At 54.9% G+C, this 14,000-nt stretch overlaps 1 protein-coding gene across 4 annotated transcripts in view; it reads right to left on the bottom strand.

The window, feature by feature from the left end:
* MYT1 (myelin transcription factor 1) overlaps positions 1–14,000 on the bottom strand; it is a 63,104-nt gene that overhangs the window by 31,583 nt on the left and 17,521 nt on the right. For all 4 annotated transcript variants that reach the window (XM_040247715.1, XM_040247718.1, XM_040247716.1 and 1 more), the window contains exons 2-4: positions 12,738–12,838; positions 5,223–5,277; positions 4,224–4,254 (exon numbers count right to left, since the gene is read on the bottom strand). In XM_040247715.1, coding sequence (XP_040103649.1) covers positions 4,224–4,254; positions 5,223–5,277 — 86 coding nt within the window. In that variant the 5' untranslated portion in view covers positions 12,738–12,838. The remainder of the gene's footprint in view (positions 1–4,223; positions 4,255–5,222; positions 5,278–12,737; positions 12,839–14,000) is intronic.

Here is a 14,000-nt window from a genome sequence, read left to right as displayed (position 1 = left end):
GTGGAGGGAGGAGGAGGAGCCCCAGCTCCTCCTGGGAGGGGTCACTCCAAGGTGCCCCCAATCCAAGGATGGACAAGCTTGTCGTCACCAGGTCTGAGCCCCCACCTCTGATTAGGCTCTCCCGGAGCCAAGGAAGGAAAGTTGTGTGGCCACTGATACCTGTGGGCTCCTGGGGCCCAGAAGAGTACACCACTGTGGCCTCTGTCCAGACACACTGCCTGATCACCCACTTGACTACAGAGGACTATGGGGCCCCACCAGCTGGCAGGCCACCCTGGCTGATGGACCACCGAGAAACAGAAACGGTCTGTTCAAGCAGAGCCCTGTCCCCCAGCTCAGCGGCAGCCTTTGGGAGAGCCAGGGTCTCTGCAGGGGACACACCCTGCAGCCCCCTATGATGGCGCCACTGAGGCTGATCTGCTGGCATTTAAAAGGAGACAGGGTGGAGAGGAAGAGGAAAGGGGAGGGGCGAGGGAAACATGCAGACTTTGCTGTGCGTTTCCTTTCCAGACCCAGAGGACTTCTGCCGCCCACGGCCTCTCATTCTGAAATCCATGCCCCACACTTGCTGCCACTTTCTCAAGTACTAGCATTAAGACTCTACAAAAGCTCCTTGTTATTGGGGATTTGAAGCTGAGGTCCCAATTAGTCGATTAATCAGAGTTAATCAGGCAATTAGGTGCCAGCTGCTGTGGTACTGGCACTACCCCCAAACACATCACCTGCTCAAAGCCACACCTCCGCCCCCCAGTTCAGAGGCGCCTGGCTTCCAGCCCTGAGGGCCAGCTCCTCCCAGGGCAGCAGGCCAGGCATGCGCCCACATGTGCTGAGCTGCCAAGGGGCACTCTGGGAGAGGAAACGGAAGAAACTGCTCCCTTTGTGGCAGCCAAGAGAGCACCCATGGAAACTGAAGTGAGGCCAATCAGGGCCCCAGGGTGCAGTGCCAGCAGGTCACCTGTGAGCACCCTGTGCTTATAGGGTGCCCTCCATGTGCCTGGGGCCAGAGGGCAGGGTGAAGCACCAGCTCTGGTCCAGGCCTCTGGAACCTAGCCCCCCAGCATGGGGGGACCCTGCTGAGCCCTCCCGCAACTTCCCAACCTGGCTCCAAGTGTGGCAGAGGCACTCCCGGAGGGCCTGCCCTCAGTTAGCACTGAGTGGGGTCAGGCAACGGCCCAGGGGGCTCTGAACATAAACAGTAGGCCTCAGGCCAAGGCAGAGGAGCCCATCCCAGCAGAAGCCCTTTAAGGGACTGGGTTCTCTCTGGCCCCTGGAGGCAGGTAGAGGGCTCCCTACTCTGGTCTGTCCCCTTAGTGGGAGCTAGCTGGTGGCTCAAGGAGAAGGCCCTCAGGTGAAGACAGGCGGGCTGGGAACCAGGGTGCAGGCAGGTCAGATAGGCGTCTCTCATGGAAGAGGGAGACACCCCAGGGGTGCTCCGAGAGGGGCCCGCCCACTTCCTTCAGTCCTATCCCGCCTCCCACAGCTGTGGGACAGCAGATGAGTCCATGGAGACAAGGGCCAGGGTCCACTAGTTCTCCACTGGCACAAAGGGAAAGACCAACAGACCTCTCATCTTCTCTCAGGGACTCGCCTCAAATCAGAGCAAGAACTGATGAGATACGGGTGGGAGGGGGCAGCTGAGAGTCCTGCTCGGTCCTGGCTTGTGTCCTAGCAACCACGATGTGAGAGCAAGCTGCTCCCGGGGTCTCTGCTTGAGCGGAGGAGGGGGCCACTGTGGTGGGGGAGGGAGCCCCACAGGTTCTGGGTCCACAGGCTCAAGTCCCTTGTCCACAGAGTGAGTCCCACGGGGACAGCTTCCCCGTGACCCGTCCTCCCATCAGGTGATTCCCAAAGCATTCCTTTGCCATCCCAGGGGTGAGTCTGCTCCACGGGTCATTCTCCCTGTGCCAGCACCCACCATAAAGGCCCCACCACAAAGGCTCCGCCAGAATCGGGGCTCATCTGCTTGTCCCACCACAGGACCTGGTGTGCCCAGAGGAGGAGTCCAGCTTGCGGCACCTGTCCCTGCCCACGGGCTGAACACATAATCTCAGTGCATTGCTCAAGCCTGAGAGGCAAGTTCCAGGTAGACCACATATGGCTCCTTAGCACAGAGGAGCCATTTTCCTCTGAGCATCGATTCTTCGAAACGGGAAGGATTGCTGAGAACATTTGTCGCTAGAACATTTCTCCCCAGTTTCCCCATCAGATTGCATACGGGTCTCACCCTTACCAAGTAAACGGGGTGAGACCACGAGATCAACAAAAGTGGACAAAACCTGGATGGTCACACAATCCCTTACGCTGGTTGTGTACACAGATTTCAAAACAAATCTGTTTTGGGGTCACTTTGGCTTCAAAGTTTCAAGAGAAACCTAGCCCTTTGGTTTGCCTTTCCAACTTCCTCCCTTACCGTATCTGCTGCCAAACATAACTGCTGTTACTGAAGCTCAAGTCCTGTGCACAGCCTCCTCCCCCTTGCTATCCCCAGGAGGTCCTCAGGTGTACATCACATGGCCCCAGGGGAGCAGCGCGTCCTCTGGGAGACCTGCTCTCCAGCCTGTGCTGCTCCGAGCACCACGCAGGGTCCCTCCAGGAACTCACCCACAGGCCCCGACCCTCCAGGCAGCTCCCAGAGGCCTGGCTTGGCTTCTGTCCCCACCCACCCCACCCTCCAGCTCTGCAACCACAACCAGTCTTTGTGTAGGAGGGTGTGTGATTCAACTCTTCTGACTGCATGAACTGTTATACTCTGAGCCTCAGTTTTTCCACGTCACACATGGGGCCACACCACCCCCAGCCGGTGCTTCCATGAGAGTCCCTGAGCTCAGACGGCATGGTGCAGCCACTGCAGCGCCTACCCGCCGCGGGGCTCTGAGCACCCCTCCCAGGCCCTCTGCCCTCCCGCCTCCACGTTACAGCCTCAGAGGCTAGAGACATGCTGGCATGTTTGGGGTCCTCATATTCCTGACTGGCAAAGGCCAACCACTTGACTACTGCCAGGTTAAGAATAAGATGGGCCAGCCCCAGCTGTGCTCACTGTCCAGTGAGAGACTTCACCCCTGAGAATATCAACGTGGCCGATGCCCTAGGCCCGCACAGCTCCGTGGAGAGAGTCACTCCAGGCAGGGGCAGTGGCCCCACAGAAGAGCAGCCCCTCCCTCAGTGTCTAGAAAGCTGTCTCCAGCCATCAGTATGGAAGCCCACAGACCTGCCATCAGGGTGTGGGTATCATGCCTGACCCCACCACATGGGCAGAGCAGCCCCGGGGGCAGGAGGGAGCACTCAGAGTCCCTCCATCCCTCCAAGTGGCCTTGGGCAGGTTACCTCGGTCACAAGTTGAAGGAAGTCTGGCCCCAGCTCCCAGGATGTTTATAAAATTGGACCAGGTACACTGGGGCCCTCCCTTCCTTCTCTAGTGCTCTGACCCAGATGCGTCGGCACAACCCCTCTTCAGAAAACGGGGCGTGTGGGAGGCTGGTATTATTGGCCACTCACTGGACACTGTTCACTGGAGCTCTGCCTGGGCAAAACAGCCCAGGGCTGGCGGGGAGACCCGAGGCAGAGCCTAGATCCACAGAGCCTCCGGTCCGAAGGCCAAGTGGGTGGTGCTGGGTGTCCCAACACACAGACACTGCAGAGGGATGGGGTGTGGTCTCTCTGGCCTCCCCAAAGCCCCTCCCCATGCCCCACACACAAAGCCTTAGCCAAGCCCAGGACAGATGCCTGCAGACAGGGAAGTCTATCTCCAAGGAAGAGGGCCAGCCCCTCCTGCTTCAACCAGCAAAGCCCTGTGCATCTGTCTCCCTCCTGCTCAGGATGTGCCCTGTGAGACCGGCCCGGGATCTGGAAAGTCACAGAGCTCAGCCGACACACAGGCCACGGCTGCTCTCAGTCCAGTGGAAGACTCGGGTGTGGGGCAGCTGGACCCTCGTCTCTGGCCAAGGAGCCACTAAGACAGCACCTTGTTGCTGGCTGAGGACCATGGTGCCAGGAGGTCCCGGGGAACAGCTGTCAGCACCTCTGTGCCCCTGCGCAAGGCTGGCTGCACGGTGGCACCAGGATGCGGGGCGAGAGGACAAGGCAGGGTGAGGACAGCTGGACACAGGCCAGGAGGGAAGGTGCCTTGTCACAGAAAGCAGGGGGCTCAGGGGCAACTGGTCAATTCCACGTGCCCAGCAGGTCACTTAGGACAAAGGGGGTCACCGGCGAGAACCACATCTTACCTGAGGTCGGCTCCTGTGGGCTCCAGGGGAGCTGAATGAGAGAAGGAGAAACAGGGAATTTGTGTGCAAGTAGAATTGAAAAAGGCACATTGTCCTACAGCACAAGTGGGCTGAAGCATGGAGGCAATTCCCCTGAGACCTGAACTCCACGTTCCCCAGCCTCCTGGAATATCCTCTGGGGTCTAGTGAATCCATGGTCCCCCAAGCCGGTGCCCCTGCCAGACCCTCTTTGAGGGCTCCTGGATTTACAGACTCACAGAGGCCTCACACAAGACAGGCTCTGTGGGCCGTCCAGGCAGGACAGGGTCTCTTTCTCTAATTGCATGCAGAAGTCAGTGTCTGGTCAGAAACCCCCCAGCTGGACAAAGAAGAGAAGGTGGCCCAAGAGACTGGCCCCTCAGGGATGGGCAACTGGAGCAAAAACTTTAGGAGTCTGACCGGCAGACACAGGAAGCTCAGGGTGGCCGGCCCCTCCTTGAGGGCCACCCATACACAGAAGCAGCATGTACCCAGTGGTGTTGGGGAGGTGAGGCTGGCCAAGGGGTCAGGGCTGGACCCCTGCAGAGCAAGAAGGGCCTCAGCCCCTCTCCCCACCCCACCAATGACATCCCCACCCCCTCCAGCACCAAGACTAATATCCTGGGAGCAGAGAGACTGGTGATGCAAGGCTGGCAGCCTTTCCTTTCCAAACAGAGCAGGTCTAATGCAGCTTTGCTTCCCCCTCTGGAGAGCTGGGTCTGCTCCTCATTTCCACCCCAGCAGGTGCCTCTGGGCCTAAAGCCTCCCTGGTAGCCCTCTTAGGCAGCCCAAGGCTGAGGAGGCCTGAAGTCACCAGGTACCTGAAGCCCCAGGTGTCCAGAGCAGGGGAGGCTCATCCCAGGGCCAAGGCACTGCTCCAGGACTCTATTCTCCTGAGGACAGCTGCTGGGAGTGGCATTTATAGCTTCAGGACCCGGGACTCTTGGCCAGAGTCAGTTGGGAGGGGAGGGCAGCACTCACCTCGGAGGGCCTTGGATCTTGTACGAGCTCTCTTTTCATCATTTTCTAAGCTCATCTGCAAGTAAAAACAACTGTGCTGTTAACAGGACCCAGCAGAACCACCCCTGTGTCTGCAGTGTGGCCTATGCCATCGTCTGGCTCCAGCGTTGCTGGTGCCTGTGAATCTGACCCAGGAGACAAGGAACGGTTCACAGGACAGAAACGAGCTGAGAACCAGGAGCAGCAGGTAAGGCACGGTGCTTCTGGGAGGAGACCCGGGGCCTGAGCGTGCCCCCACCCCCTGCCCCCAGGTTCACACCCGAGGAGGAAGCCTCACCCACTAAACCTTTGTTACCATCACGATGTCGTAAAGCATGGTCTCCTGGTGACAGTGCCCGCCACAGACTCTGACCCCACAGTGCTGAGAACCCAGCTTCCACCCACAGTTGTTGATCCTGGCACACGAAGGCTGTCATGTTAGAAACAGGCGCCTGGGACCTGAGCAGAACTCCACGAAGCTTCGAGTGGACAGCTCCCACTCTCTACTGGGTACTGTCCAGGGAGATCCCAGGGACACAGCCTGAGTTTGGGGACCTGGCCACTCCTACATGAGTAGGGGTGCTCCCCACAGCCAGGAGTTTTCAGGCAACACTGCCCAGTGGAATAGAGTGTCAGTCACACACATCATTTAAACTTTCTAAAAGCCACCTTAAAGCATAAAAAGAAATGAGTGGGATTGATTTTAAACCTTACTTAGCTTGATCTATCCAAAACATTATCATTTCAACAGTACCAATAGAGAAAATTATGACTAGGATTTTTGTTTAGTGCTAACTCTTAGAGGTCCTGCACACCTCCTGGACTCACAGTTCATCTGAGTTTGATTACCCATGTGCCACGGCGCTGGCTCTGGCAGTGGGAAGGAGTCAGGGATGAGAGCCAGGCTGGGCTAGGAGTGCAGGCTGAGGGGTCATCTGGACCCAACCTGCAGGTCACCCTCCCAGAGATGCCAATTCCCCCAGGAAAGAGTGAGTGGAGCCCCTGAGGGGGGTTGGTGCCCGGCATAATCCAGACCCTAGTGTCACCCAACCACCTGCCCAAGCCAGTCGGAGCTCCTGCACCCCCCATTCTCTGCCCCAGACCCACTTCTATGGGAATGCTGCCCACACTGTCCTTCAGGGAGTGGAGGCAGAACCCTGGGAGGGGAGGGATGCCCCCAGGGGCACAGGTCATCACAGAGAATCCTCAGCCTGGGTCTGGGCAGGAGGTAGGAGGGGCCTTTACCCAGCAGGTGTGCCCTGTGGCCAGGAAGGGGAGGAAGCCGCCCCCACCCTCCTGCACTGCATGGCCATCAGAGCAAAGCCAGATGCCCAGAAAGGAGCAGCAGAGAGGGACTTTGTCCCCCAGAAACCAACACAGGTCCAGCATCTAAGGTCCCACCCAGGAAGGAAGAGAGGGACCCTTCCCATGGACCCCCCCAGTTCATAAGTTGGAACTTGCAAAGTGAGCCCCCCTGCCCCCAAGCAGCACGAGCATACATGTGATTTGTTAAGGACAAAAAATCACGACCTGGGGTAAACCTTGCAGCCGTGGATTGCAGGCAGTAGAGCTGAGAGCCATGCATTTACAGCCTCCCGATAGCACGGAAGACAATTACTATAATTTCTATTTTTGAAGCAGAGGTTCCCCATGGACCAATGGCTCACATTTAAAGTGAAGAGAGGAGCAGGTGTCAAAGGGACTTCATTACATTTATGAGCCTTCAAATGTCGTCTGCGCGAGCCCGGCACAGGGGCTTCCGATGCAGCGCCACAAAGGGGCCGAGCTCTGATTGCCCAGCCACTCTCCGCCGAAATGCAATCTACACCTCTTTTTTTTGTCAGTTTTCCCAAGGAAATTGGCAAGCATTCTGCTGGGTTGAAGCGGGCCTTGGCAATTTGGATTTCCTGCAGATAAATTATTCAAAGAGCACAAAATGGAGGGGGCTGCAGGATGCGTGCGGGCTGCTCTCACACTGGGAGCTCACGTCGGCGAGCTGACAGCTAGGCCATTCATTCTGCCGAGCACCTTTCCATTTGCAATTTATCTGCATCAAATGGTCAATAAGTGAGAAGTTCTCAGTGCACAGAGTTTTGATGTAAAAGGGAAAAAAACTGAACTAAGGGAGGAGGAACTAGGGTTAGCCTTTCAACATGAGCATCAGCTGTAAGAACCAGAAGCCACATCGATGCGCAAGCAGGTAAACCTCGATTTCTGAACTATTTGACTAGCTCCACTGGACTTACCCCTTTCCTCCTCCAAAGGCGGCTGTCCATGTCCTCTGGCCCGCAGCACCTGTGCGCCCATGTGTCAGTGGGCAGCACTGCTTGGCCTGCTGGCTGCACCACCTCTGCCATCATGGGAAGATAGGCTAAGACAATGAAACACTTCCCAATTTTTCACTGATTTATTTTCGAAAATTCTTCCCCTGTTCCAAGAACAAACCAACCATGCCTGTTTCTGAAAAGCCCTCACGTAGCTAAGTGGCCTCCTGCCTGGAGGGTGAAAGGCCCCTGTCCCGGCCAAGCAGCCTAGACGTCCCCCACAAGGGGCCAGAGGCCTCGCAAGGACAGGTCTGCACTGTCTGCCACCGGCTGCCTGTCCACAGCTGCCCTGCGCTCCCCAAACCCACTCTTTGCTCTGGTTAATACTTCAGTCATTCTGGCCTCAGTAGGAAAACTACAGAAGAACAATCTACAAACACTAGCACTAGCCACATCTCTTGACCAGCAAGAATGGTTTCTTTGTCTTTCCTCTGAACCTGCCTTATTGTGTCACGAGATGGGCTCAAGAGAGTGGCGATGCTTGGCTCTGTGTGTTTGTTTGTTTGTTTTCTTATTTTTAATTTTTTTTGGCTGTGCCACGTGGCACCTGGGATCTTAGTTCCCCAAGTGGGGATCAAACCTGCATCCCCTGCAGTGGAAGCCTGAAGTCTTAGCCACTGGACCACCAGGGAAGTCCCTTGCTTTGTATGTTTTAGTAAACCATGTAAGCTCTTCTTAAATGTAAACAGCTCTCACATGACTAGCCCCTTTCAGATCTGTCCTGCGACACCCTTGTCAAACCTGAGTTCCCCGAGTTGGATGTTTACACACTCTGGGACCAAGGTCGTGTTGAGTGACCTTGAACCAGCAGCTTCTCGGGCTGTGATTGTGAGGACTCCAGGAACACACAGGACAGTGTGGGCTCTCCCCTAGGAACATCCAGTCAGGCCCAGCAGCCTTTGCACTGAACTTCACCTTTTCCCCAGAGGGTCTGCCCACCCCCTGCCTAGTTCAGGGACCTGGTGGTGGTTTCTAGAGGGGTGCCTCCCCGATCCCTCTGTCTGTCTGTCTCTCTGTCTCTCTCTGACTCTCTCTCTCTTTCAATCTCTTTTCTTCCTGGTTCTTCCCAGGCCTTCACAACTGAAGAGCTTCCCATCTCTCCACCCTGAACCATGTCCCTGCCCATCTGCACACTGCTAAGGGCTGGACGACAGATTCCATGCTGGAGCCTGGCCCTGAGTGGCCCTGGACATCACCTGCCTCTCCTGTCCCTGCAGGGAGCCCTGGCCTGAACAGCACCAGCTATGGGACCTGAGGCAGCAGGTGTCTCACTCCAGGGAAGGGGGGATGTCAAGAGGAAGGAGCTGCTCAGCGATGAGCCCAGGCAGGGGTGGGGAGGCCCCATGGATCTGCGATGACCTGAGGACATTTCAGGAAGGGAGGCCTCAAGAAGCGAGTACCTCTGACCCACAGAGAAGGTGCACCCCTGTGTGGCCAGCACCTCTTGGGGGTCAGGCCTGTGTCCTCCCTCTTCACACCCCCTCTCTCACTCTCCCTCTGTGCCTGCTCATCTCCATCTGAAATAAGCTCACTGGTTCATGTTTTTGAGGTCAGTGTCTCCCTGCAGAGACCTCATTCACTGCTCAGGGTATATTATGTAAGGTCAGACAAACAGGCAGACAGACAGACAAATGGGGACAATCAGAAATGTCTACTGAGATCCTGGAGCTGGGGAAGGTGGCCAAGATCATCAGAGCAGAACCCACAGCCCCGAGTCGCAGGAGAGTCCAGGCCCCTGAGGCCACAGAGGACCCACGCTGGCCCTGGGCTGGAGGAAACAGGCCATGTTCCATTTTACTTAGAACACATCCAATTAGAATGAACTTGGGACAACTTTTTAAACATACAAGATTATTTGAGTGACAGAGTTCTTTTTCCTCTGGGAAGACCCAAACAAGGAATTCTGCTGACTCCCGAGACCAAGCAATCTGCCTAGAAGGAAGGGATGACTTTGCAACGAGGAAGGTAGAGATACCTAACCGAATGAAACCAAGGGGTGCGGGGGAAGGAGGGGGCAGAGGAGGACACGATCTGGTCCCGTGTGCACAGCCAAGAGCGCCTCCAGCAGGCACATCACCGTTGCATAGCCTCGGGTCAGAATCCTGGGCATAGCCACATTCCCACATCTGGGGAGATGCTCCCCTAAGGACATAAGAGCAGCTGTCAAGTATGTCCCTTGCTCCTTCTCCCCACCAAGCCTTCCAGCAGGATCCTCCCCAGCCCCCAGCCCAGGCAGCCCCAAGAGCTGCCTTCTGCTTCGAGAAGTCCTACTGTCTCAGGGACCTCCCCTTCAGCACATATCCTGCTCTCCATTCTCAGTCAGCTGAGGCTAAACCACACAGGCACACCCCTGCACCTCCTGACAACCGCCACAGCACCTCTCTGGTTCCTATCGGTGTCCCTCCCTTGGGAACACCCCAGTGTGTATCTGAAATTCTCTGACACTCCACCCATTGTTCAATCCATAAGCAGCTGCATAGACCAGCCCTCTCCTTGGGTTGTAGAAAGGACACCCCATGGAGAATTATTTAATACCCGTCTTGGGAGGGACTCTCCTGACATCTCTAAGCATGAGATCATGGCTCACTGTAACCCCTACATTAAAATTATAGCTATGTAATAGACATCCTGATAAAGCAGCCTTGTCTGGGCCCATCTGTTTAAAACTTCAACATAAATGGAATTGCCAACTTTTGAGGGGTTGCAATGAGGCCGGTCAGAGGGCACACCCAGTGCTATCCATTCCCCTGTCAGGAGAATCCAGTAGGGGAGGCAGTAAGGAGGCCCTGCTGAGCACCCATGCATTCACTATGCTCCGGGGTTGCATATCTCTAGCCATCCATTGAACACCCATAATCTGGGGCCCAAATACTTCATTCTTCAAGGTCAAGAAGCGGTTGACCAATACCTACCCTTTTCTTCTTAAGAAAGAAAAAAAGCCCAATGCCCAGCACTGTCACAAGCACACAACAATATAATTCTATCAGCCACTTCCACACCCACCTATGAGCTGTCCACATGCCTAGTGCTGAACTCAGAGTCCAGGCAGCTGTGACTGCCTCCCACACAGGACGTCTCCAGGCACGAGCTCCTCAGCTCCCCAATTCCTTCTCAGGCCACGCCTCTGTTGTATGTGTTCTGCCCTCTTGTGCCCCCACCCCTTCTCCACCTCCTCAGTCAGATGGTGCCCCTGGCACCAGCCCCACAGTCCCTCCTTCTCTGGCCCACTCTTGGTTTTAGCTTCTCTGCTCAGAGCAGTAACTAGAGCCTTATCTGCCCCAACTAGAGGAAATGACCATAATGGAGCAGCTGTGAAACACTGGCCCTGGGGGAGAAGCTGAGCACGGCCACTGAGCTTTTTCCCAGCAGGTCCCACACCCTCCAGTCTTGTCACGCCTGAGCCATAGGCACATGTAGCCTTCCTGCCCATCACATCCACAGCACCAACCACTGTGGAGACAAAGCACCCAGAGCCCCAGGCCTCAGATCAAGGAGCTTCTTGGTCATGTGATGTCTGAATGCTTGGGGCTGGACGGGTGAGGCGAGTGCACATTCAGTCAGAGGCAAATTTAAGGGGAAAACAAAACTAAGTGATCAGTTAGATAACAATTTTAATGCAGCATTTTAGAACATCTGCTGCTACTACTAATGCTGTCGCTTCAGTCGTGTCCGACTCTGTGCGACCCCATAGACGGCAGCCCACCAAGCTCCGCCGTCCCTGGGATTCTCCAGGCAAGAACACTGGAGTGGGTTGCCATTTCCTTCTCCAATGCATGAAAGTGAAAAGTGAAAGTGAAGGACTGTAGCCCACCAGGTTCCTCCACCCATGGGATTTTCCAGGCAAGAGTACTGGAGTGGGTCGCCAGTGCCTTATCTGTCTTTTCCCCTAATAAAATGCAATTCCATTCCTCATACCTTGTTCATTGAAAACACACATCCTACTTTCCTACTATATACTGAAATTCTTCCCTAATTACATATTTAAATTATAGAGTCCTCAACTCTTAAAAACCTTAATTTCTAGTGAAAACTGAGAAAGTAACCAATTATGATGTCTTCCAAATTAATATTCTGTAGATTGGTGAACATAAATGCCTGTGATAGTTTCTAAAAACATTTGCTTTTTAAAATACCTATTTTAAAAAATTATTTATTTATTAGAACATCTAAATCAATGCAAATATTCCATGAGGAACAAAAGAACAAAGATGTAAATAAAGACTGCGCCGGCATTTCTGGCTTTTCCTTTTGCACCAGACTCAAACATGGGTCAGCAAAGCACTGATGGTCACAAAGGGATAAAACTGTGAGTGGAGGAGCCTGAGGCAATGCGAGGACAAACCCATCCCTGTACATTTCAGTCCCCAGATTCAGGAGGAAAGTGTTGGGCTTTAAGAGAAAAAATGCAAGCACTCTCAAAAGAGGTTGCCACTTCAAACTTCACAGCCCTGCCCTTCTGTACTCTGGGCCGCCACTTCTTGGTGGCCATGCTCTGGGTCATGGTTTGGATCCTTGATGGAGAGTGTGTTCATGTCAGAGTTTATGAGAGGTCGGAATCTGAGATCTGGGAAGGGATGCCCATCAAGCCTCTTGTCACCCCACTTCCATCTTTGAGGGTCACCTGAGCCTGGGGACCTGGCTTTGCCAGACCATGTCATGGGGAGTGAGGACATCCAGAATTTCAGGCTTGGTGCAACTGTAAGAGCATGTGATATTTGGGCTTGGAGCACCACTGGGAGGTGGAGACTCCAGGCCATCTCCACCAGCCAGATCCAGGCAGATATGAGCAGGGCACCACAGGCCCCATTTGGGAAGATGGCAGTAAACCAAGCCAGCAGAACTCAGGAGTTCCTGCGGCAAAGGCTGCCCAGGGAGAACAGAGAGGAGGGACTAGTGTGCCTGGAGAGCCGTGTGTGATGGGGCTTCAGGGCAGAGACTTGGCAGACGGGACCTGCCGTCACATTTTAGTTTTAGCCTACTCGGAGTCACCTGTCTTCCTTTAATGTTAAAGTGTCCAGATCATCGATGGTCTTAGCCCCTACTTACTCTTCACCTAAGCTGGACTGATAACAACTAGACCAAAAGTCACCTCCACACTCCATGCTGAGGAGTTAGAAGGATTCTTGCCAAGACCCAGGGCCCAGACCCAGGGGTTGCCCTCCAAGTGCCTTACCTTGCCACGTCCACCCAGGAAGAGTCTCGGGGTCCTACAGTTGTCGGCCTTGTCTCCGTGTGTCCACCTCTGACTCAGAAGTTCACCCCGGAACTCATTTTCTGAGAGTCAGAAAAAGAAAACCTCATGAACACCAGCTCAAGGGGAGAAATAGAGAAACTTGGCCCACTCTTGTACACAGCACTTGTACTGCAGAGACACCCAAGGTCATGGCCCCATGGCTGTTTCAGGGACAAAAGACAGGAGCTCTTCGGGGAAAATCACTCTCTGTTTGGGACACTCCTCAGAGGCTTCTAGTGCCCACACCCAGAACCATCATCAAATAGGCTGTGGCACGATTTTATGGGACATGTCAGGGAGTAGGGGCAGATTTCCTCTAACACAGCCACTCCGAACAGGGGGCTAGTGCCAGGCAGGTGAGGCCCAAAGCTTTGCCTCTGCTTTGCCCAGGTGGCCAGCATCCTTCCTCTCCTTCTGTGTCTGCCTCTCTCGAGGGCAGTACCTCCAGTTAATATTTAATTCCTCACATAAATTCACACGTCAAAGCAGAGGCTAAAGGCATCATCTGGACCGGACAAAGAAATGCATTGTGTACCTATTCCCTGCACGGCACTCCCTGTTTCCATGACAACCAGCTTTCTACAACAGCAGCTTTCAAAGGAAGGTCACGAAGTAACCAACAATAAAAACAGGAAATGAATGTTCCTGCGTTTTTCTTCTCCTTGGAGGTGAGTTTGGTTCTGCTGAAGGCGGGTCAGGCTGGGTGCTGTCACACCCCTCATCTTTCTTCTCACGTTTTCGACCTGCATTCCCGAACACTATTTTCCTCTAACTTCACTGGTCCTGTCCCAGGCAGCCCTGTGGCTTTGGCCACAGTGTCCTCTTGTCTGGAAATGCCTCCATCTATTAAAGGGCCTCCTGTGACTCCAGTAGCACAAACAGAGGAAAGCAGATGGGTTGGCAAACAGCCTAATGCATCCCCTTCAGAGGAATGGGTTAAACCACCTGCTGTGACTGCCTACTGCGTGCCTCACCCTCAGTGAGCTGTGGGTCACCTGCAGGGCCCTGAACTCGCCCTGAACAGGCGAGCACTGAACTCGGCCTGAGAGCTGGGAACCGGACATCTTGGGCCAGGTACCTCGCGGTCATTAGCGGACGGCGAGAGGAAACAGGCTCACCCCCACCGTGACGGGAGTTGCCTAGGGCCCTGGGTCCCTAAGAGGTGTGCGGCAAACAGCGAGGGTGGTGAGGAGGGCGCAGATA

Source organism: Oryx dammah, unplaced genomic scaffold (genome assembly GCF_014754425.2).
Source record: "Oryx dammah isolate SB20612 unplaced genomic scaffold, SCBI_Odam_1.1 HiC_scaffold_10, whole genome shotgun sequence".
Taxonomy (NCBI): domain Eukaryota; kingdom Metazoa; phylum Chordata; class Mammalia; order Artiodactyla; family Bovidae; genus Oryx; species Oryx dammah.
The sequence above is the reverse complement of the archived record's forward strand: the minus strand, read 5'-3'. Positions and strand labels throughout refer to the sequence as shown.